At 40.1% G+C, this 22,128-nt stretch overlaps 1 protein-coding gene across 3 annotated transcripts in view; it reads right to left on the bottom strand.

Moving 5' to 3' along the window:
- LRP1 (LDL receptor related protein 1) overlaps positions 1-22,128 on the bottom strand; it is a 382,005-nt gene that overhangs the window by 317,430 nt on the left and 42,447 nt on the right. The window contains exon 2 of one of the 3 annotated variants that reach the window (XM_081934411.1): positions 21,754-21,879. The exons of 1 other annotated variant lie outside the window; for it this stretch is intronic. In XM_081934411.1, the coding sequence (XP_081790537.1) occupies positions 21,754-21,879 (126 nt within the window). The remainder of the gene's footprint in view (positions 1-21,753; positions 21,880-22,128) is intronic. One more of the 3 variants, XM_081934412.1, reaches the window with a different exon arrangement.

Raw genomic sequence — 22,128 nt, 5'->3', positions numbered from 1 at the left:
ATATCCACATTCCAGTGCCTAAGCCACAGGAGGCGTCTGGAAGTAACATTAGACGCTAGGGCACGCGAGGCAAACTTAGCAGCATTCAGAGTGGCATCAGCAGTGTACTCTGTGGCTGCCATGATTTTATTGATATCCTGCCTGACTTTAACGTCCTTGGCAGGTATCTTCCTCAACAACTGCCTCAGCCACAGGAGAGCCGCCCTGGAGAAAAAGGAGGCTGAAGCGGAGGACTTAATGGCCCATGCAGCTGCCTGATGGGTCTTGTGACAAGCAGTTTCGGTTCTCTTGTCCTCCGCCTTGAGCCCCTCCAACAGGTCAGGAGGGAGCACAGAAGAGGAGGTAAGAGCCGCTACAGGGGGATCGATAGGAGGGAGCTTGAGCAGCTCCTCCAGGCTGGCATCCACCGTATATAGCTTCTTGTCATGGCTGCTGGGGGTAGCCATGGTAGCTGGCTGCGCCCACTGTCTTTGAACTAAATTGAGGAACATCTTGGGTACAGGAACTATTTCCTGGACCGAAATGGGTTCCTCAAAGAGATCCCCAGATAGATCATCAGGGTCTACAACCACCTGAGCTGGGGGGGTGGACCCCATGTGAGTTGAGATCTTAGCCTTATCTAAAATGGTTTTGAAATTATCCAAATTAAATAAGCCTGAAAAGGCCGGCTTTTTGGCGGGGCTTGTCTCATCCCCAGAGAATTCAGCTTCCTGCCTAGGAAGAAATTTCTCTTCTTCCTCCCAGTCTGACTCATCGGAGGCCACTGAAGAATGCAGGGACGGAGGTGGAAGGCTAGGAGTCATCTCTATGGAATCCTCCTGGGGTTGCAAATGGTGGGTCTTGCGAGTGCGCTTGCCACCTTTTCGCATGCCTGCCTCAATGCCCTGGGAAATGGCCCTGTTAATTATTTCCTGCATTTCAGTGGATAGGTTAGGCCCTTGGTCCTCAATGGGGCGAACCCCTTGAGTGGGCCCGGGGATCGGCTGTTGAGGGGCTAAGGGCCCCATTGGAGCTGGTCCCTCCTCCATATCAGAGGGACAGGCAAAGAGATCAGCCTGATCTGCCATGGAATGGCCTGGAGAAGTTGCCATGGCCAAGGAATCCCCTTCCTCTTCACTATCAGAAATGGGGCCTCCCTGGGCTGGAGGAATTTCCCTGGAGGGCTCCCCAGGAGACACCGAAAGGGAAGATTGGGCCTGCTGTTGGGCTTTGGAAAACTGTTTTTCTAAGGCCTTCTGTCGCCTTAATGCATCTTTGTCTAGGCCTGAGCCCTGCTTGGGGCCATGCCTGGAGTAAGGCTTACTCCCTCTAATGGCCTCCCTGGCAGCTTTCCCGGCCTGTCTTACAGGGGCTCTGGAAGAGACACCCTCAGAAGTCTCAGGGGCCTGATCTGCCATGGTAACAATCACTGGTTGGGACAGTAGGGGGATGGGAAAACCACCACTCACCACCTCCAGAAAGCCCACCGCAGCACGATGCTCCTGAGGAGACAGAGAAACTGCAAGGCCTGAAGTAGCTTGGAATTTCTTAGGCGCGAGCAGAATTCGCTCCCAGCGCCTGCAGGAGAGTAAAGGAGGCGACCCAGCAGGCCACGATCCCACGCCGCTATCACTTGCTTGGATTGGGGCCCAGGTCGCCGGTCACACTGGGCAAGTCTGACTCCACGCGGCTCCTGCAAAGAGCCAGGCACCAGGCAGCTGCGGCAAAAAACTTTTAAAGGTAAAGCCGGAAGATTGCGCAATCCAAAATGGCGGCCGGAACTCACCGGAGCTTTGCGCGCCAAATTTAAAGAGGGAAGAAGCCAAAATGGCTGCCCTGGAAGCCCACGCAGCAATTTGACTTGCTAGAAGCACAAATTGCAACAGAGGGCTTCCAGCGGGAATCGGCCCCCAGTAGGGGTGCCCCAACAGCGCTGGCGTCGGCACTCCGACCCACGCGCTTCCCCCAACAGCTGCCTGCGGCTTCTAGGAGCCAGAGCAAAGCCCCGGACTCCAGGAGAGCCGAAAGGGTGAGAAAAACCCAATTAAAAAGGGAAAAAAACAAACTTAAATTTAAACTCACCAGCCTGCTCTAAAAATCCTTAAATATGCTGTTTAAAAAAATTATTCTTCCTCTGGAGAGTCCAAGGAATCAATCTTAGAACTGGAGAAAATCTTAAAGCGCGTCCACTGGGCTAGCTGAATTGAAAAAATCTGAGGAGAGTCAGCACCAGAGGCGTGGCTTAAAGTTTTCAATTCAGTTCTGGGCAGATTGGCTGTGTTTAACCCTTTCTTTGGACTCTCCAGAGCAGCGCCCTGGAAAATTATGTGTTCCCTTGTTGTTTGCTCCCATTGGTAAGATCCTGAAAGTGAAACACTTAAATCTCACTTTAGCGTTATGCATTTGTTTGTTATAAATCTATATCCCTATCCAAGTATTCACAGATATACTGTTTAATAATCTGATTCAAGACTTTGTCCGATATAGACTGATTAAACTTCCCAGGTCTCTTCTTTCCCCTTTTTAAAAATGGGAACAACATCTGCTCACCTCCAGCATTAAGTTTTCAAGAATTACAGATAGTATTTCTCTTATAATTTCTATTAGTTTGTTCAGTATTCTGACCAATCATCTGAAGTGTTGCTGATAAATTCTGATAAAACATTTACCACTGATCACCTGCAGATGGTTTTTATTTATTTATAAAACTTTTCCAAGACATGGCTAAGGATCCAAGTTTCTCCATCTGCAGTAAGAACTTCAGTACCCTCTATATAAATGAAGGCCGCTGCTTGCCATGTAAGCCTTTGAGATGCAGAATCATAACCCAGGAAATGGACGTGATCATAAGAAGTTTACTAAATGAGCAAATATTTTCCCAAAACTAGAAACTCAAAACTACCTTAGGAATTATTGCAATATTAGCCACAGTTTACTATAGTATGTCATTTCCCAAGATAAATGAAATGTTTTTCTTAAAATAAAGAGTAGACCATATGCACAGTAATAAGTTTCCAATTGAACTTTTAAAGAAATATTCAACTGTTATTGCTTTTATTCAATTTAAACTTTTACATCTTGCAAAAATCTTAATTATTATTTAATATGCATCACATACATTTGCTGATTAGTTTATAAAAAAATATTAGTCATATCATTTCAATTATAGTGGAAAATACAAAAATGTATTATGGTATATTTTTAAAAAGCTGGGATTACATATCAAGAATCTACTTCCATAACTTTATGGAAATGAATATGAATGGGCTGGTCATACTTCCCCCACAACCCTCCCTCCCCAAAATCTAACTATTCTCACAGCCTGAAATACTGGACAAACATTAGCATTTTGCAAACAGGGCAGAATGTTCACCTGTGTTTTCTTAAATTCTTGATGGCAAGCTTAGAAATCAAAGCTGTAATTTCTCAAAAGATACGCCTAATCTTTAATTACATTTTAGTATAATTGTATAATTGTAGTATAATTGAAAGGAAAACAAGACAAGTAGCTCTCAAATTTGCTTAATGTTTTGTTTTCGACTAGGGCCCCATAATCTGCAAACCCAACTTGGGAACATATTTTCAACAATGGGAGTCCATTCCCATTTAATGGAAATAATGGTGGAAATGAAAGGTGAATCAGCCAGCAATAAAACACACACAGAGAGAGAGAGACACAGGGGTAGAGGTGGGGTGGTGGTGGTAGAGGGAGACAGAGAATTCTGAATTAAGGATGAAAAACCAAGACTGGCCTCATCAGAAATACACTTCTTTTAAGAACCAATTCAAATTATCTCTTTGCAGCATATTTACCATATTCCCTTTTCAGCTCTTTCACCTAACAGATATCATCAAATTCACTCAACAAGAATAATAAGGCTCTGGGCCTTGGACATGAACCAAAATCACAGATTCATCATTTCAACACAAGACAAAATAACAGTATTAATCAAATCATCCAAGCTTTTAATGTGATTCACATATGAGCTAGGTAAAATTTGTTTTCCATTCTTCATTAAAATAACCTTCATGGCTCAATAAAGAACAATGAGATGTATTAAGAACATAGGAGTACCATTTAGGAATGTCGTATAACTGAATCTTTACATGCAAGGTAGATGGACTGGAGTTCGGTGGCTACATCACTGGAAGAGATGAATAAACAGGTTAGGGACACCTGGTACCACAGGTACCAAGCAGTCACTTGCCAAGTCAGATGCCATTTGATATGTATTATTAATTTTAAAAAATCAAACTATTCAAGCATTCAAACAGCTGTGTACAAATAAAACCTTGTGAATGGGGCATTCAATTCAGAACAAATAAAAGAAATCTGAGTGAGAGCTTGAAACTTTAAACACTTCATAAAGACTCCTTGGCAAGAGTCTGAGCTAATAAACAATCCAAAAGAGGGCACTGGGGAAACATCTCTGGGAACTACACAATCTCAGCCACCAGCATCTTTGAGGATGAAATAACATGATACATTATATAGGTAGCTTGAAAGTACCCCTCTGCTTTTTTCTTCATCACAAAAGCAGCATAAGGTTGCCCAATCCAAATCATACCTCTCACATACAGGACAGGAGTCTGATCGGCCAACAAATTCTGAGTCTCCACAGCTTGTTATCTGAACGTGTATGGTATTTTTCTCTCAAAAATAATACTAGTGCCAGTTGAGATTGTGGAATACATAACTGTTTAAGCATTTTTCATTGGAAATGATTGATCAAAAAACAAGTCAAAGCAAATTCAAATCAACTAATATGGCAGCATAGTAATCAACCACAAGAGGATCTTTTAAAAAAATGTTGGATACACTCAGTTTTCCTCACCTATAAGAGTGGGCACTCTTTCCAGGCTGAGGTCCACATCTGAGGTTCTCTGAATAACAGAATAACAGAGTTGGAAGGGATCTTGGAGATCTTCTAGTCCAACCCCCTGTTCAAGCAGGAGACCCTATAACATTTCAGACAATTGGCTATCCAATCTCTTCTTAAGAACCTCCAGTGATGGAGAACCCACAACTTCTGAAGGCAAGCCGTTCTACTGGTTAATTGTCCTCATGGACAGGAAATTTCTCTCCTTAGTTCTAAGTTGGTTTCCTCCTCGATTAGTTTCCCTTCACTGTTTCTTGTTTTGCCTTCTGGTGCTTTGGAAAATAGGTTGACTCCCTCTTTTTCGTGGCAGCCTCTCAGATAGTGGAAGACTCCTATCATATCAACGCTAGTCCTTCTTTTCATTAAACTAGACATACTCAATTCCTGCAACCGTTCCTCATATGTTTAAGCCTCCGGTCCCCTAATCATCTTTGTTGCTCTTTCTTGCATTCTGTCCAGAGTCTCTTTTTTATGGTGACCAAAACTGAATGGTGTGCCAATAATACTTCCTCAAAGAAGTGGGAAGGACCAGATCAAAAATTAAATTGGACTGAATTTCATTTAAAATCAGACCTTCAAATAATTTGATCCTGGACCATTTTGATTTTTAAATTCTCTCCTACCCTCCCTGTCTTAAATCAATTTTTTCTAACCTGGTGACCACCAAGACACAATATAATTCCAATAATTCCTACATAACAATAACCATCGGGTTCAAAACATCTGGGGGATTTCAGGTTGGTAGGACTGCCCTAAACCCATTAAATATCAAAATCAACATTTTTTATATATGATAACCTCTGAAGTTATCCAGAAACTATCTGGACTTAATTACCCATTGATAAATAATACAACCCATTTAAGATTTTAACTTTTTTTTCCCTTGGGTGTATTATTATAAACAGTAAACGTTAATTTGAATCACAATATACTGTACATATGAAATAATAGAACTACAAAGACTTTTCCAAACAAACATTTTTAAATCATTGTCTTATTCATGCATGCCAGAAAGGTTGTCTCTTTTACAGAAAGTTCCTTCTCCACTTCCAAGTTACAGTATTGTATCAGAAAACACACCTTCTCACCTTTCTTTGCCTAAAAATACAGAGAAAACGTGATCTTTAAGAAATTATATCCTGCAAACTACAGTCTTAACCAACAGAAACCAAATGAAACACATGTATCCTAGTACACTGAGCTATGGAAGAGGCTGATGTTTCAGCCCTGGGAGAGAACAAAGATTTGTCAAGGGGTCAGCAAAGGTGGTGAGGAGATCTAGGAACATAGGTTATGTCCCTCTTTTCTTATTTTTAATTTTATATTATAATATTTGTTTCTGACTTGCTAAAAGAATCTACTTCCTCTCTTCAGAATTCTACCCCTTTCTCCAGCTTCTAAAAAAATTGTGTTTAAAAAAATCTGCTCTGTGCTTTAGTCTCAGTAGAAAAAGAGATATTATCTTCCAGATATCTGGAGGCCAATCTACGGACGTTTAAGTACACACTACTTCCTTTTTCCACAGCAAAGATCCAGACTGCATCAATTCTGTAGAGTTCAATCAAATAACTGCTGCACTGCAGTAACTAAACAGAAGAAGGAACCCAAAAGCTGCACAGACTCGCAGCTGCATAAGATTTTAAAAGAGATATGCAATGCAGAGAGAGGGGACAGAAAAAGTCCTTATAAAATCCGAAGGAAGAGAGATTCTGTAGGCTCCAATTTTTATTCATAAACTTTGAATCAGTTCCCATGCCCTGCTATCTTATTCTTCCCAAAGACCAATAAGCAAGGCCTGCTGCTGTGATGTTAACAGCTTCAACTACTAATTTAAGGGCCTTGCCCTGCAGGAAAAGACAGACCAGGATTAAATGTCAAGACCTTTTAAATTCACAGCCCGCTTAATCAATTACTTGGCAGGCATGTGCTAGAGGTTCTGTATCGCATGCCATCAATCCAAACCACTCAGCTCTCTCCACTATAATGAATTGTGTTCGCGTGGCATCCCACTGTCAGTTCATAGCGAAGACCATTTACCAGTAAACTGGAACATCTGCCCCATAGAGAGCACCACCATACTAACCTTCAGCTAATAATAGTGTGTCTTCAATGTGTCTATTGCAATACACTAATATTCAACCACAGAAGTAAATACCGCAAATTAACAAAGGCAACGGTAAACAAAATTTATCCTCCATATTCTTCTTACATTATTGGTTCATTTCCTAGGGTCCTTCAAGGAGTCATCTGTGCCTGCACAGCAGCCTGTTGGAAGTAGGATTTTGGTGGGAGATACTCTACCCCACACCCATAGATTATATAATTATGGGGTTCCCACCAACTTGTCCCAGGCATCATACAATGGATCAAAACCAAAGTAAACCATCCACAACGTCAAGGAGGGTGAGGAGATGGATAGGAAATGTACATTAAAAGATGGTCATTGAAAGAATTATGCAATGCACCAAAGACGTTTTTCCGCAGTGTACTTAAGGTACACTTCTCAAAAGGCAACTGGGCTTTCTTTGCTTACCTTGAAGATGTTTCACTTCTCATCCAAGAAGTTTCAACAAAAAAGAAAGCCCAGTTGCCTTTTTTTCTTTTTTAAAGTGCCTTTGGGACAACCATGACTGAGAATCTCCACGGACATTCTCAAATGTACAGCTTGGTTAGGGAACCACACAGTCTGCTAGTATCTATAGCTCCCTTACCAAAACATGATGGAAATTAGATCATGTTGCTTCAACGCAGAATATGACATGAACAAAAAATGATATTTGCAGCCACTATGGCTGATATAGAACTCTATAACTCTCCAAACTTTAAAAAAGAGGACTCTATATGAAAGGACCTGGGTCTGGAAATTGTTTGATTATAAGGCCACCTTGTTCCAATGAAAAATGAAATAAAATGAATCACAAAAAGAGATTACAAAGTTCATTGAAGGCCACATCGTCATTTACCACTACCAAAATATTTTCCATCTCAATGTTTGGGGAGGACATACAGCCTTGGGCTCAGAGTTCTGATTACCAGCATTGATAAAAGGCATAAACTTCAAGCTTGATACTGATAATTGACTATTCCTTTCAAAACAGTTTTGAAACTGCGTGGAAGAAAACAGAATCTTCTCTAAATGGATTTTGCATTACTAAAATCACTTTGACGTAAATCTCCAAAGAAGAAAGAACAAGGTACTTTATGGAGCCACACTAAAATATCTAAAATAGATCTTACTCAGTGGTCACAAGCCACTTGAAGAAATCAGATTCTTATATCTGTAGAGCAGGTAGGGCTGTAAAGACATGTCATAATTACAAACCACGCAATCCCAGTTGTTGAGGAAAAGAATGATATTTCCTTGCAGTAAATCAAAATTTAGGAGGCTATTACTATATTAGTGAAAAGCAGTATTGTCACTTTTATCCTGAAGACTCCTGGCCATAACTCAGGAATCAATGGTCACAACACAAAGCCTTGGGACCAATGAAACTGAATAATTTCTTCCAGGAATCTACAACTAAGATAGACTCAATTGGAGTATTAAATTATAATCAGTTGCATAATGCCAAAGAGGCAGAGAAAAGCTGAGGTACAATCCACAACCTTTGTAATAAGAACAATATTAAAAGGAACGTGGTTTCAAAACATAAAGTGACAATATTAAAAGGAGCATGGTTTTAACAAAATGTGTGCAATGCGTTGGGCTAGGTCTCCTGCTGCGAATTCTCATTCTGAACAAGTTACTGCACAGAGACAGAGCTTATCTCCTTACGGAGGATGCAAGGAGAGACAGTGAAACTGGCTTTTGCTGCTGAGACAATGCAGAGGGTGAAGGTGGGAGGAGACAAACACCGTCAGACAACAAACACAAGCTGCTATGCTTTAAGCCAAATGGCATCCCTTCAGGGACCACCCATTTTACAGCACATAATCTAATTAAATAGGCAACAAGAAAATGCTGAGATTTTTGCAGCATTCAGGCTAGGCTAGAAGTAACCAGTAGAAATAATCAGATTTATTTTGCAAAAGGTTCTGCCTGATTGGCATAAATAGAAAAAAAAATCCTACATAAAATTTAAGCGTCTGGGGGCTCTTAGTTTAAAATGTGGCTTTTCTAGGATACTACTAACTTATAACATTATTCATGGCAATCAACTGGTTTATTACTGATTTGACAAGCTTCTCCAATACTGAAAACTTCAGTCCATAGAAAAGATGGAAATAATAATACAATGGTGTATTTTAAGACAATACAAGTGCAGGGAGTTTAAAATGGCTAATATACAATTCTGTCTGTGCACATGTCTATGAGAGCGCATCAATTGAAATCAATACTCGCTTTTAAACAAATATAAGATTGTTCCAAGGCAGAAAAGCATGGAATTACTGACCTCAACCAGCCTAAAACTGAATCTAGAAGCTCTATTGAAAGCAAAAAGGAGTAACTCACCAAAAATGACCATTATTTTTAATTTGGCAAGCAGAGTAATGGAGGGCAGGCTAATCTTTACAATGACCTTCTAAGTGCCTTGAATAGTAGATAGGCAAAAATAAAACTTTACAGTCTACAATCCCTACTTGTTTTGGCTCCAATTAGCTAAGTTTGTCTACCTTGGAACAATCTTTTGCATATTTGGTTTTAGAAATCTCTTATACAAAAAGAAAAGAATGCACTTGTTTAATAAGAACATATTTCTGAAAAATACATGTGTATTCTTTATGTACATATTCTGAAGAAATCCAGCTTAATGTTTAGTAACAGAATTATTCTTTGAAACATAATCAGAATTCCATCAACAGTTGTTCTGGTTGCCAGCACAATAAATATATTTATTCCTGTTTTGAGAAAATAGAAATGCCCTTTGGAAACTCTGTTGTGGCTGAATGTTTTCAAGTCTTCAGAATTCTTTTGCTTCTTTCCTATGAACCAACTAGAGGATAAACTAAAGATGACTATGCTTTAAATGGGCCTATCCACTCTTATCTACAAGGACTGGCTGACTTTTTCCCCACCCAAGCTAAGGCTCAATGGTCTTATCACTGGCATCACTTTTCAAGGCCTCAGCTTAGGTTTGGAATGCCAAATGAAGTGGGGAGCATAACTTAACATCTCAAAAGGCCGCTGAGCCTTTCGGCACCACCAAGTAGCTCCACGACAAAGAGAAAGGGGCCTTTTGTTTATCTAATTCAATATCAAACTAGGACAAAGTTCACTTCATCTCTCTTCTTTGGAAGCCCACTGTTTGTTCAGCTCATCACGTAAGAGAACTAGACAGGCCTCTCCTCTTGGCTTTTATACTGGAGGGAAAGGGATCTGGAGGAAGTAGAGGAGACCTGACTGGAGGGAGGGGAGGGATGTCACAGATGGTGCATCTACTTAGGTCCTCTCTATGAGGTATGACCATTACATCTTCATCAGTGGTGGGTTCCGACAGAGACTTCCGCCGGTTGCTATGGGGTGTGCCATGCGCGCATGCACAGTACAACTAAAATTGCTCTGCGCATGCGCAGAAGGAAAAAACAATGGCGGTTCCAGCGACCCAGGCTGCCAAGCTACTACCGGTTCGGCCAAATCGGTCCAAACAGGTAGGAACCCGCCACTGATCTCCATATGGGGAAGAAGTGTTTAACAATAGAGGGTAATGCAAAGGCTGGACTAAAGAAAAAAATGTGTTTGCCTCACATTAATCTGCTTTGAATGATTAATGGGGAACAAGCATTAAGGCATCTTATCCTCTGTCCTACACTACCTTTTGAATGTGGTATCCAGCTTACCTTAGGCCAAGCCCGTCATCCAAGCAGAGAATTCCTGCCATTCTCTAGCTTGCACAAATCCAAATTTGAAAATATATCAGAAGTGGTGGCCTCTCCAGATTCAGACAATGCACATAAGACTTAGGAAAGCCCCTAAATATGGATAAATGGACGAGGGGGGATTTGGCAGCATGCAAGGTCCAGAGTGGCTTGATATGCTATGCAAACCAGGTCCCTGTTATTATCTAGCCTGGCACAACTGCCGATATTTCAGTGACCGATTCTCACATACAGTTTGAGCCTTATATTATGATAGGCTACCAAACAATCTAAATAAACTAATGCATGACGAAAGTTGCAATGCCACGGATGCTCTGATCCAGCAAATCTGAACATATGTCTTTAAAAAGCAACAACGGGGTTAAAAAGAAAACTCTGGGTGGTTTAAAAAGTTAAAAATTAAAAAAAAAGTAAAAAGTTTTTTTTTTAAAAAGTAAAAAGTTCCTGGGTCATACTATCCCTCCCCTCCAAACCTACACTTGTTCCTCAACTTCATCAGACAGGGCAATGGACTCTTTACAGCGGCAACAGGAAACGGCATGTATAATGCTGGCAGTTAAAAAGAAAACCCACATGATGTACTTTACTGCACCAGCCGCCCATTATTTATAGCTCATAGTCCAGACACAGATTAAACTTCCTCCAGGGACATGCCTACATCATGCAATAAAGCAATTTCAGGGCTGTGGATTAATAGGCAATTTATTTTCAGCAGCTGAGTCACCGGACAAGGCTCCAGAATGCAGTCAGAGGTGCTGATGCTGTCCCCATGGGAACAGAGTGAATTAATCGTAGGGTGGAGAGATGGGAGCCCAGATTCAACTCCACAGCAAGCATGGATTAAAAGACCAATGGCTCCAGACAGGCCGTTTACTCCAGCCAGAGACTACTCTTCATGGCAGTCTCACGGGTGTGTCAGGGGGTGAGAAGGGGACAGCTGTAGAGCCCCCAGAAAGAACAGAAAAACTTCCAAATAATGCAACGTACAGATAGCGAGGAATGGCAGCTTTTCTCAAACTGTTTTCCATAGATTGTATACTGTAGTGCAGTGTTTTGTCAAATTCCGTGTGGGCATGTAGTGAAAGCTGCATACTAATTTTATACAACAGGACACATTACATGTGACACTTTTGAGGCTAGTTTGCCAACTGTATCTCAGAAGCGTATAAAACTCTGAAAAAATCTAAGCATGTTTATAACTTTCTATCAAGAGGAAAAATATAGATAGCTCAGGGTTGAACTGTGGACTTTTGGTACTCTCTGAGCTTGGTTGTTTACCTACAGACATTTCATCACCCAGCTAGGTGACATCTTCAGTGCTAGAAGGAAATAGGGTTTATTCCCTGCCAGTGATTGGAGCAGGTGTATTTTTCCTTGGTAGCTTCCTGATTAGAGTATTATTTTCTGCTTGATCATTGGCCCAGTGTTTATCTCGAGATTGGCTGCTGGAGGCAAAGTGTTCTGGGAGTTTTGTTGTTGTTTGTTTGCTTCTTAGCTTTATTTTGTTGTCTCTTCTGACTAGTGTGGAAATGTAGCTTATTCCTGTGTCTCTGTGGATTGCTGACATTATACCTTGCTATTTTTACGATTGCTTTAATTTTTAATCAAGTCTATTTTTTAATTTATAGGGTTTTTTCATTTTTCTAATAAATTATTTTAATGTATCTTACAATAGTATCTAGGATGAATTGGAAAATTTAAAAAAAAATGGTTTGAAACATACTGCTCTAAATAAATAAGAGCACCACCTTCTGGAATCACCACCTACCTGGAAATTTATGGGATTTAAAATTCAACACTTGAGGGGAACAAAAGAATAGGAGATGCTGGTCTACAGAAGAGATAGTATCTATCTCTGGCTGTTTTATAAGTTCGGACAAAGTGAAGAAGCTCTGGAACACATCACAAAAGAATGTTAGGTCATGGAATCCAGGAGACATGCCCTCTTTGTCAGATCTGCCTTTGGCTCTTATCAAAAGCACTGGGACAATATGCTAAAATTATGTATGTTTTGTTTTCTCCCTGCATGATTTTTATTGTTGTGCTTCTTGAGTTTCTTTCAATCCTTCTGTAAGCCATCCAAAGATACTCTCTCTTGAGTGGGTGACCATAGAAATTAAAAATAATAAATTATATATAGCAATAGTACTTAAGATTTATATACCACTCCGTGTTTTACAGCACTCTCTGAGCAGTTTACAAATGTCATCATATTGCCCCTAACAATATGGGTTCTCATTTTACTGACCTCGGAAAGTCAATCTTGAGCTGGTGATGATTGAACTCCTGGCTGTAGGCAGTGTTACTGCAATACTGCATTCTTACCACTGCACAACTACGGCTTTTCAACATGTTCAACTGCAGGGTATGTACAAATAATGTCATATGCCTCATGATACCTTTGTGCAAATGACACCAATCACATACCATTATGACTTGGTGATACAAGTTACATCACTTGGATCATTTGCATGATGATGTCATATTTTCTACTGGATGCCAAAGCCCATTAAAAAAAATATCCCAAGTAACTTGTCCTGTTACTTTCACAAAAAAGGGGTAGAAAACTTGATATGGGAAAAATGGTTGGAGCGCTTATAATTCTTAGTGAAATAGCCATGAAAAAAAAAGTTAACTATGAGTCTGCTGTGCAATATATGTGTGTGTGTGTGTGTGTTATATTTGTGCTGATAAATAAATAAAGGACAATAAAGGAAAATAAAGCAGCACAAATACAACACAAATGTAACAAAGGCAACATTAAAAATATTTTCTGCCTAGATGGTCTCCTGGAGTAAGCCGAAAGACAGAAAAGAGAAGCAGTGTGTTCCCTCCCATATTTGGGCATACCAGGAGTTGTGACACAATACATACATACATACATACATACATACATACATACATACACACACATGCATACACACATACATAAATACATACATACATACATATATATATTCTATAATGTTCCACAATATCCATTATTCCTATGAAAATGAGATCTCAAATTCCAAGAAATGAGCGATGGAGAAAAAGGTATTCCTGCTTCTATTTACATACATTTTACTACTGGAGATAACTGAGTATATAACATATTCATTGTTGTTCTACTACTTAGTGCAAGTGAAGTTCTTCAAGAAATTTAAACCTAGCTGAGGTATTTGGAATATGTTTAGGAAAAGAGTTAAGAGAAATCACAAGTAATAGATAAAATTTGGCAATAACCCTCATTATTCAACATAAAGTACAAATATTTACTTTAGCAGTTGGGAAAGAAATGGAAGGAAGGCATCACTAAAAATATTTCTATAGTGTTCTTTTTTATTTTATAGCTGTTTTTTCTTCCTTTGTACTGTGCTTCATTAACTTTCTAAACATCTGTTAAAAGCTTAAATAAATAAAGCCACTATTTCTGCATCATGAAGCCACTTAGTTCAACAATTAGCAGTCCAACTTTCCAGATAAAATGGATAACAGTGCAGTATTACCCAATAGTGCTACTACTAACCATCAACCTAACATTACATCTTCCAACATAATGTCCTCAGCATAAATGATTTTTTCAACACAAATAAACCAGGTTAATTATTAAACATAATTAACTTATCTTAGGAGTTTAAAATGGCATTATAGAACAATGGTCAGAAAAGAAAATATTGATTGACATACATTCCCCAAGGTTCAAAACTTCAAATAAGTAACAAGCGTTTCCCGACAATGAAGTTCAGATATCTTAGTCTTGTTGCATGTAAATATAAATGTTCTATCCTCTAACTCTAATCCCACTCCAGCTTCCTAATATATCTCCTGTAATATGATATTCTGGACTGAAGGAATCATTCAGACTAGTTTCCTCTTTGGACATCATAGAATTTTTTTTTTTTAGGAAACAGGAACCATGATTATTCCATCACAAATAACTTTAATACTTTGTCAGAGCTGCTTTAAAAGAAGACTCTGCTAATGATTAAGCATTTATACTTTGGGTATGAGAGTCAGTTCTAAGTTCATAAAACAAGGCTTGCATGTATTGTGCTATAGTGTTGTTTCTGAATCAAAACTATTCCATTCTTCCTTCAAAAGGTGAAAAGCATGGAGGAATGTGGAGCAGAAATTCTGCAATTTAACCTCCAAAGAACACTGCTCTACAAGAGAATGGAAGTGCTGATAAAATTGCCTTCTCTTCCAAATGCATGTGTTCTCACTCTCTTGTTCTACCCATCTCACCACAAAATCATTGTCCTTTGGATTGTCCTCATGGTTCCTAAATGCTCCTCAAGGAAGCTGAAGAACTATTCTTATCATTCTTTATTTTTGGGAATGATGGTGGCTTCAGTTTAGTCTTAACTCCTGGCAAATTGCTGGGACAAGTCTCTGCCATTTATTTGGCGATATTTTCAGAAGTGGTTTGAGAAAGTGACTGTCCCAAGATCACTCAGCTGGTTTCCATGCCTAAAGCAGGAATCTTCTCCCAGTTTTTATGCTGGTACCTTAACCACTACACCAAACTAATTGTTCTCTGAGACTAACTACTGAACTGCACAATTCTAATATTGCTAATAAGGTACAATCTCATATAATGTTTGTTTTACATTATGCTTTTTATCTTGTCAAGTTATTCTAAACAGCTTTCCCACTTGGGTTTTGGCATTTAGTTTTTTTTCTTTGCCCCTATGTTTTTTCCTTAACAAGGCTTATTGCAAGATTACAGGCAGTCCTCGACTTACAACAGTTAATTTAGTGACCGTTCAAAGTTACCACAGCACTGAAAAAAGTGATTTATGACCATTTTTCACACTTACGATCATTGTAGCATCCCCATGGTCATGTGATCAAAATTCACATTCTTAGCAATCGATTCATATTTGTGATGGATGCAGTGTCCCGGGGTCATGTGATCCCCTTTTGCGACCTTCCGACAAGTAAAGTCAATGGAGGTCAGATTCACTTAACAACCTTGTTACTCATTTATCAACTGCAGTCATCCATTTAACAACTGCAGTGATTCACTTAACTGTGGCAAAAAGGATTGCAAAATGGGGCACAATTCACTTAACTGTCTCACTTAGCAACAGAAATGTTGGGCTCAATTGTGGTTGTAAGTTGAGGACTACCTGCATTGCAATAAACAGAGCAAGATCCACAGGGCTGTCCCTAACAGCTTGATTTCCAAAACTCCATTCAGGCCAGAAAGAGGAATCTGGGAGCCCATCAGAGAAACCTACTTCCATTGATGTTATTGTTTCACTTCCATTAAATCTGGCATGGAAATCAAAATTACGTTCCATGCTGCTCAGCATCCAGTCCTGCTGAGCTGAGCAATAGCATTTCTTCTTTGCATCAGGCTAAGTCATAGCCTCTCTGATGTGCTCCTTCAATTTAAAAAAAAAACTGAGGAAAAAAATTATGCCAGAAGTACGGTATTAGGAATTTCATTATGCCTGGCTCTGCGCCAACCAGCAAGAACAAATATCACACAGAAAGCTCAAACTGATCACATGGAAAAAAATAAGACTGCGCTGTAAAATATGCAGCAGAACCCAAAGACTAATCTAGATTTATTCTACTCGGGAGAAGAGAGAAAGGTGAGTGAGAAAAGAAATTGTCTCTCATACTAAAGAACGCCACTGTAATTTCCAAAAGCTGTTCAGCTGGTGGCAACGGGCTGTAATTTATCTGATGTTGGTACGATTTCCAACGCATCTTGGACTGAGATCTCTAGGCAGTACCACAATATAAACTGCTTAAAGCAGTAATAATAAATCCTACCGAAGCAATAATGAAAAAGTTGTGGAGGACAGAACAGAGTTGGGCAGGAAAGCTGGACTCTGTGTAGCTACATCTCAAGAGAAGAGAGTCAGTGCAACAGAAAACTACTCCTGAAGACTCCTTCCCAACATAATGCCTTCCAGATGTTTCAAAATACCACACCCCTAATTCCCAGGAACCATGGTCACTGCACATGTTGGCTGGGAATTAATGTGAGCTGTAGTCCACCACATCAGGCTGGAGTGCTTTACCAGTCTTCACAATAAAGAGAGAGAGGGAGAGAGAGGGAGGGAAGGAGGCGTTATTCACACACCATATTATTTCGTGCTGCAGTTTCTTCAAAAGAAACTAAAGAGTTTACTGCAGGGATATCAAACTCAAGATCAACGTTTAGGCCAACAGGGCCGCCCTTGACGTGGCAAAGGACCGGCCCATGGTGCATCTGCCAGCAAAAATGGAGCTCGCAAGGGCCACACGTGGCCCTCCCGAGCTCCATTTTCGCTAGCAGAGGGTTGCAGTTGGCTATCGCAGCCAGAAATAGAGGTTGGGAGCCCATTTTAGCTGGCAGAACACTTGGGCCACCACGGGCGCCCTCGACATGAGTGACGTCGAGCTGGCCACGTCCACCCTGGCCCCCCGAGGTCAAACACAACCCTGATGCAGCCCTCAATGAAATCAAGTTTGACACTCCTGGAATAGAGTAATAATTAAAATCAGTCACTGTAGCTTTTAAGCTATAGCGTACTGGGAAAAATGAACCGGCTGTGATAAACCACCACTAAACAAACCATGGCTTAGTTCATGTGAACTAGACAGAGATCCAATAGGCAACATCTGCAGAATTCTTCCATAAATATAAAGGAAGTCGGACAACAAATCTCCTATCCGAGTGGATGTCAGCATTTAAAAAACAACCCTTCTCAACTCCTCATAGTCATTCTTGAACTTGTTACATATTAGGCTTCATAGCCTCATCCCTTTAAGTCTCCCTTTATCCAAGAATAAGCAGTGAGAGACTCATTCGTATGAAGCAGCCGAAGCAGAATTGAGGCAATTCAAATGCCAGGGCTTGAGCCTAGGGTAAAATTAGGGGGCCAAAAAACCCTGTGTAATCAGGCTAGCAAGATACAAAGACCAGGCTGCCATCAAACTGAAAAATCCCCCAGGAAGGAGAAATGATTACATGTCCCAGGCCTGTTACGTAATGCTGGGATTTGTTGCCATTGTTAAGCCAGATTGTGTCCCATCCACTATCCAACCCTCACAATAAAATGAAGTGGATCTCTCGGCTCTGACTCCGTTGTGCAGAGGGAGAAGAGGGGATGGGATTGCAAAATGCAAAACAGCAAAAGAGCGGTCTTTCTACCTGCGGGCTTCACTTAGTGATCTTGGAAACGATGATTACAAGCATGAAGGAAATGGGCACTGGCTCAGGGGCATACGTTTTGAGCTCATACCAGATGTGTTGTTCAAGCATAATCCACAGGAGTGGAGGTCAGAATACTCTGCCCAGCTCTACACAGCTTGAAGCAAAGCAGAGTGTGTTGCTCTGGAAACCCACAGCAGTCTTCTGGACAGGCCATGCTCAGGGGCCCTGATCTAAAACAAAATGAGGTTAAGAGATATGCCAACTCCCCATTCCACAGCCTTCCGGATGGACAAGTAAGGAGAAGATTGCTCCTCGGGGAAATAAGGGAGGAAATCTTAAGTTTTACTCCTCATACATGACCTCACACCAAAATAACATTTTCACCTCAGATTTTCTGCTTGGCACGAAAGCAAAGATGATTAATACACATAGGATAAGTAGAGAAAAAAGAAACCCAATCCATAGTTTTTCTGTATCTACATAAAAACGAATCTAAAACGTTTTAGAACAGGGGTGTCCAAACTTGGGAACTTTAAGACTTGTGGACTTCAACTCCCAGAATTCCCCAGCCAGCTGGGGAATTCTGGGAGTTGAAGTCCACAAGTCTTAAAGTTCCCAAGTTTGGACACCCCTGTTTTAGAACATGCAGGTTAGTCTTATCAGATAGATATCATGTCATTTATTTTTCCTCCTCTCTTGCTATTCCTTCCCTGAGTTGAAAACCAACAGCAAGAGAGACTTACTTGGACACTTACACCATTCATGTGTAACTGTGGTTTGCTGAACAGGCCCCCGACTTATCAATTACAAGACAGTAGCAGATTTATTCAACAATTTCAACCAAGCAACAAGCCTCATGACTTTGCCCAATGTCTGAACTCAGCCTCTGACTGAGAAGAGTGTTGATTACAACTATGATTACAACTTGCCCAAAGGGAATTACAATGAGTGAAGTGCACAATAATATTTTTACACTCTCAAAAATAGGATAAAAAGGCTCTGGATTCACGGGATGTCACTACTCTTCTTTGTAAAGATTAAGAGAATTCGCTATCAAGGCTGAGGAGAAAAATTAGCAGGTGTATAGAGCTATCCAATTCCATTCAGGATATTCCTCTGATGCTGCAATTTCATTTAGACCAGTCACTTTATTAGCAATGTACGGAGCTTATCTGAAGCTCCTGAATAAAATAAAACATATCAATAACTGAAGTGACAGACTTTTGAAATAAGGTCGCATCTTCATAGAATGCAGCAGTATTATGTTGCTATTGTTTTCAAAGAAACTAAAATTCAAATGCTATTAACCTAAAGCCATAAGGCCTGCTACATTTTCCATCAACCTTCTTCAACCTTCAAGCTGCTGAGACTACAACTCCCACAATTCTCAGAGACCATGGCTTTGCCTTGTGTGAGAATTTTGGGAGTTCTCATTCCAGCACATCTGGAAAATATCAAGGGAAGGGAAGATTGGATTACTATAAATTAAGAAAAAGGGAACATTCAGATGCAATCTGAGATCAAGTTGGACATGGGCACCTGCAAAAAATCATTTCATATTACAGAGGGAAACATTACATATAATAATATTATAGACCAACAACCACAACTGAAATTAGAAGAAGATTGTAAATGAAACCAGGAGAGACATTTATTAAAAATCAATGCGGTCAAAGCAAAAAAAAAATCCTTTTCTTTTTAAGGGACATAAAATACCCTAGAATGTTTGTAAATGTTGGCTCTGCTTAATTTTCGGCTCTGCTATCCAAAAGAGAGACTGAAAAAGCCCTAGAACTTGGAACAACTTTTTCATTTACAAACTAAATAAACGACTCAGCCTTTTTAAAAGCTCGGCCACTGTGCTCCAACCCTGCCAACTTTTGGCAGCAGCAAAGCAAGGAAATGGTAGGCATTTCTGATTAATAAAGCTCTCACGCAGAGATGCCTTGCATCCAGAACTGATGGAAAACAACTACTAATCGCTCCAAGGGCAGGAAGGGGAAGATCTTGGCCAATGAAATTGCAGATTCAAGCAGGGCATCAGTGTCAGGCTAGGCCTATCCAATCTGGGGTGCAGAACTCCAGGTGACCATTGTAGAGTGGTGCAGGCATCTGACTTAGCATCTCTCCCCTTCCAAAATCCATGTGGCTTTCACCCTAGTAGTGTTCCAGAAGTCTTTAAACCCCGGCTCTTCTGCCAGGCTCTGGAGTAGGGTTGCTCTTGAGCTGTTCCCGGGTATCCTTTGTGTAATTTGTTTTGTCCAGACATTCATAGTTTCTTCTATTACTGCGTTATATATACTTTATTCATTAAACATGAATCTCAGCCAACTGAACATTCAAAAATGCATTACAATACCAGTGACTGGTGCTAATGGTTGATAGGGGTTGCTGCCAGCGTCCTAGGTATCAACCAAGTACCTTCTTAAAATATAAGATGTTCCGAGTAGCACAGTTTTTTGCAGTTCCACTGGTGTTATTGCAGGAAGCTGCAATTTGTTGATGTATCTTGCATTTTATTATTATTATTATTATTATTATTATTATTATTATTATTATTATTATTATTATTATTATTATTATTATTATTATTATTATTATTATTATTATACGATTGTATCACAGCGGCCAGTTGTTTCACCGGATTTGGCATTGATTACTAGTCAGGCCCCACCCAGGGGCCTAGGACGTCGTAACGTATTTTCGTAATATACATGCAGATCCAAGCAGTGCAGCTTTTTGCATTTGACTGATGGTGATTTTGTCAAGTTTTAACTGTTTTAAATGTAATTCCAGTGCTTTTGGAATAGCACCCAGGAATTATTATTTTTATTATTTTATATTATTATTATTATTATTATTATTATTATTATTATTATTATTATTATCATCATCATCATCATCATCATCATCATCTTTCTCTTCTCTATATATAAAAACAGCTCTGTGTGTGTATGTTTCAGCATAACTCTGGAACACCTCGAACAATTTCAACCAAACTTGGTACACAGATGACTTACTCTCTGGAGAAAAATACTGTGGGGGTAAGACACCCCTAACACCCCTTGGCAGGGAGATGTCCTGTTAAGATACAACCTGTTGTGTCGTACTGCCGTACTGGCTTCTACTGTACAGCACAGTGCAGTTGCCATAGTAACGGCTTCACAGTACTCCACAAGGGGGCTCCCTCTGGTAAGGGGGAAAATACAACATTAGAAATTATGTTTGGTGCGGACATTTTCCCCTTATAAATAAATACCCGGACAACGCCGAATTATCAGCTAGTTTAGAATATGAACCTACTCAGAGGCATTCTAGAGTGTGGCAATCTTAAATTTAACACATTTTAAAAGAGACAGAATGCTTTTTTTGTGGCTTTCTAGTGATCACCCACATTTTGGCAACCAACCCATCTTGTAGCACCTTTTAAGTCTTATTCCATGGGATCATTTCTATGAGTCAGGAAAGCAACCAGATGCCTGCGAGTTAAGCCTGTGGGGTTTTTGGTTTTTTTTTTGTTTAATTTATTGTCTTTGCAGTTCAACATGGTCCCTATTTTAAATCAAGACTGTTGTTTAAATCATGCATTCACTAGGAAGCTGATGCCGAATACAATCCTATAGTAATCAGCTCACACAAGGGGGGGGGGGGGGAAGAATCAGGGCTATCTGTAAAACCACCAAGCAATTGGGAAGAGTAACAGACAATGTCATTCTCAAATATCCCCACCACCACCACTCGGGCATGCAGCAAAGTCAAGTAAAACATCCCCCCCCCCTCACCAAAAGAGCAACACAGAAAGGCAGCCTTGTGGATCATGGGTCATTATCACCAAAGTGAGAGACAAGAGAGAGAAAGAGAATACAATTGGCAGCCATCCCATTCTTTTGACAATAACTGGCCATCTGTGGGGAAAAAAATGTTGGGTTTTTCTCCTACCAAAAGACTGGTCCTTCAGCCGGTTCCAAGCGTTCGGGTCTCTCCCTTTGGGCGGTGTAGGTCTAGGCTGCAGCACCCACTCCGCACGAGGGGAATTGGGAGGTTTCGCTTTGATTGAGTCTTCTACTGAAGAAATAATAGGGTCATTTTTTTCCCCCTTCTGGTACTTTTCCCCCAAATCCCTTATAAATATTTCCCGCCTTTTTCTTTTCTCATTAAAAAAATGATTGGTTAAAAAATGTATTTCAACAAAGCTGAAGTTTGTCAGGGATATGGAATAATATAACATCATTGAGAGAAACAGCAATGAAAACGAGACAGGAGGGCATCATAAGATATGGCATTCTTAAGAGGATAAGTAACTTGTTTCTAAAC

Source organism: Natrix helvetica (genome assembly GCF_964273705.1).
Source record: "Natrix helvetica genome assembly, chromosome: 1".
Classification (NCBI taxonomy): Eukaryota; Metazoa; Chordata; class Lepidosauria; order Squamata; family Natricidae; genus Natrix; species Natrix helvetica.
The sequence above is the reverse complement of the archived record's forward strand: the minus strand, read 5'-3'. Positions and strand labels throughout refer to the sequence as shown.